Source organism: Emys orbicularis, chromosome 1 (genome assembly GCF_028017835.1).
Source record: "Emys orbicularis isolate rEmyOrb1 chromosome 1, rEmyOrb1.hap1, whole genome shotgun sequence".
Classification (NCBI taxonomy): domain Eukaryota; kingdom Metazoa; phylum Chordata; order Testudines; family Emydidae; genus Emys; species Emys orbicularis.
This window is the reverse complement of record NC_088683.1, coordinates 4,870,040-4,872,206: the sequence shown is the minus strand read 5'-3', so window position 1 is coordinate 4,872,206 and position 2,167 is coordinate 4,870,040. Positions and strand designations below refer to the sequence as shown.

The following is a 2,167-nucleotide window of genomic DNA, read 5'->3' as shown; positions in this document are numbered from 1 at the left end:
TAATGAACGTAAATGATGCCTATCTTAAGGCCTCTGTTTCCTTCACACTGCAGGGTCAGTGTAAACAGCCTGTGTGTAATTCAGAATGAGTCCACAAGAGAAAAAGAGAATCAGCACTTGGTTGGGAAAGCATTGGCAGAAAGAGTCATAAAGCGTAACATTAGAAATGCAGCATGGCTATCAGCCCAAGGTGCTGAGCACACACAACACCCGCCGAGTTCAACTGGAGCCATGTTTGCACAGCACTTCTGAAAGCCATGCCCAAAAGATTAGGGGTGAATCTGTATCTTGCTGTTCATTTCCTGGTTCTTCCTTCTTCCATGAATATTCCTGGTGGGTTTAACATGGCCCACTGCTTCCACTCAGGTACCTATGGCAAGATACCCCGGAACCACTTAATCCCCCATAACCATAAAGGCCCGGGTAACCGCAGTGTCCCCCATTTCCCCATAATCCCCCATAACCATAAAGGCCTGGGTAACCACAGTATCCCCCATTGCCCAATAATCCCCCATAACCATAACGGCCACCGTAACCACCTAATCTCCCTAAACCATACAATCCTCCGTAATGGCCTCCATAGCCGTACAATCCCCCCAAACCATAGGAGCCTCCGAAACCGGCTCCGACCACAGGTGCTCCTACAGCTGCCACATCGCTCTGTTGAGGGAAATTGCTGAGAATTGGTCCGGGGAGGGTCACGACAACCGGTGAGGGTCTGATCACCACTTCGGAGTCAGGGCACTGCCTAACGCACGGCTCGTTGGAGCTGCCAGTGACTGGACTGGGTCGGGCCACCCCGCATTCTGGATAGCACAGGCTGGAGAAAGTCATCTTTCTGGGTTGGAGGTAAACCTGAAACACACAACAGGGACTACAGATAAGAGAAGGTACAAGGACCGGTGGAAGAAAGGCTTCAAAGCTCGGTTACAATTGTATTGAGGTCTGCATGGGGCTCGAGAGAGGGAGAAGAAGTGGACTTAGTCTTTTTTTGTGTGGTCATGCAGTTGTTACTATTTTCTCTTTCTACACTTCTTCTCCGCTCGCAGTAAACTTCCCTCCCAATGGCCCCTTTGATCCCCTTTCAAAAGAAACCTGATGAGGTTCAACAAGGACAAGTACAGAGTCCTGCACTTAGGACAGAAGAATCCCATTCACTGTTACAGACTAGGGACCGAGTGGTTAGGCAGCAGTTCTGCAGAAAAGGACTTAGGGGTTACCGTGACGAGAAGCTGGATATGAGTCAACAGTGTGCTCTTGTTGCCAAGAAGGCTAACGGCATTTTGGGCTGTATAAGTAGGGGCATTGCCAGCAGATCGAGGGATGTGATCGTTCCCCTCTATTGGACATTGGTGAGGCCTCACCTGGAGTACTGTGTCCAGTTTTGGGCCCCACACTACAAGAAGGATGTGGAAAAATTGGAAAAAGTCCAGCGGAGGGCAACAAAAATGATTAGGGAGCTGGAGCACATTAGTTATGAGGAGAGGCTGAGGGAACTGGGATTGTTTAGTCTGCAGAAGAGAAGAATGAGGGGTGATTTGATAGCTGCTTTCAACTACCTGAAAGGGGGTTTCAAAGAGGAAGGATCTAGACTGTTCTCAGTGGTAGCAGAAGACAGAACAAGGAGTAATGGTCTCAAGTTGCAGTGGGGGAGGTCTAGGTTGGATAGTAGGAAAAACTTTTTCACTAGGAGGGTGGTGAAGCACTGGAATGTGTTACCTAGGGAGGTGGTGGAATCTCCTTCCTTAGAGGTTTTTAAGGTCAGACTTGACAAAGCACTGGCTGGGATGATTTCGTTGGGATTAGGTCCTGCTTTGAGCAGGGGGTTGGACTAGATGACCTCCTGAGGTCCCTTCCAACCCTGATATTCTACTATTCTATGATTCTATGAAAACACCGACTAGAATAAGTGTAACTATTTCCATGATGGACACCTGGGATTCTGGGACCATTTTAGACATTTCTCAAAGAGAATATGGCTGGGATCATGGTAATCACTTCCTTTCGTTTGAGGATTTAACCTCTTCATGCAAACCAGTTGAGTCTGCTACCACACTGTGACTCTTTGGTTTTCCAAACCTTGGGAGTCACCAAAACTTGCTGATGAATAAACAGAAACTTTGCTTTTCTCCTAACAAATCACTAAAGACAAACTCCTCAGCTGGGA

General features: G+C 47.9%; 1 protein-coding gene across 1 annotated transcript; it reads right to left on the bottom strand.

Moving 5' to 3' along the window:
• Positions 1–339: 339 nt before the first annotated feature.
• LOC135890224 (claw keratin-like) lies at positions 340–834 on the bottom strand. The gene has a single exon (XM_065417570.1). The coding sequence runs from the start codon at positions 832–834 to the stop codon at positions 340–342; it is 495 nt and encodes a 164-aa protein (XP_065273642.1).
• Between the last annotated feature and the right edge of the window lie 1,333 nt (positions 835–2,167).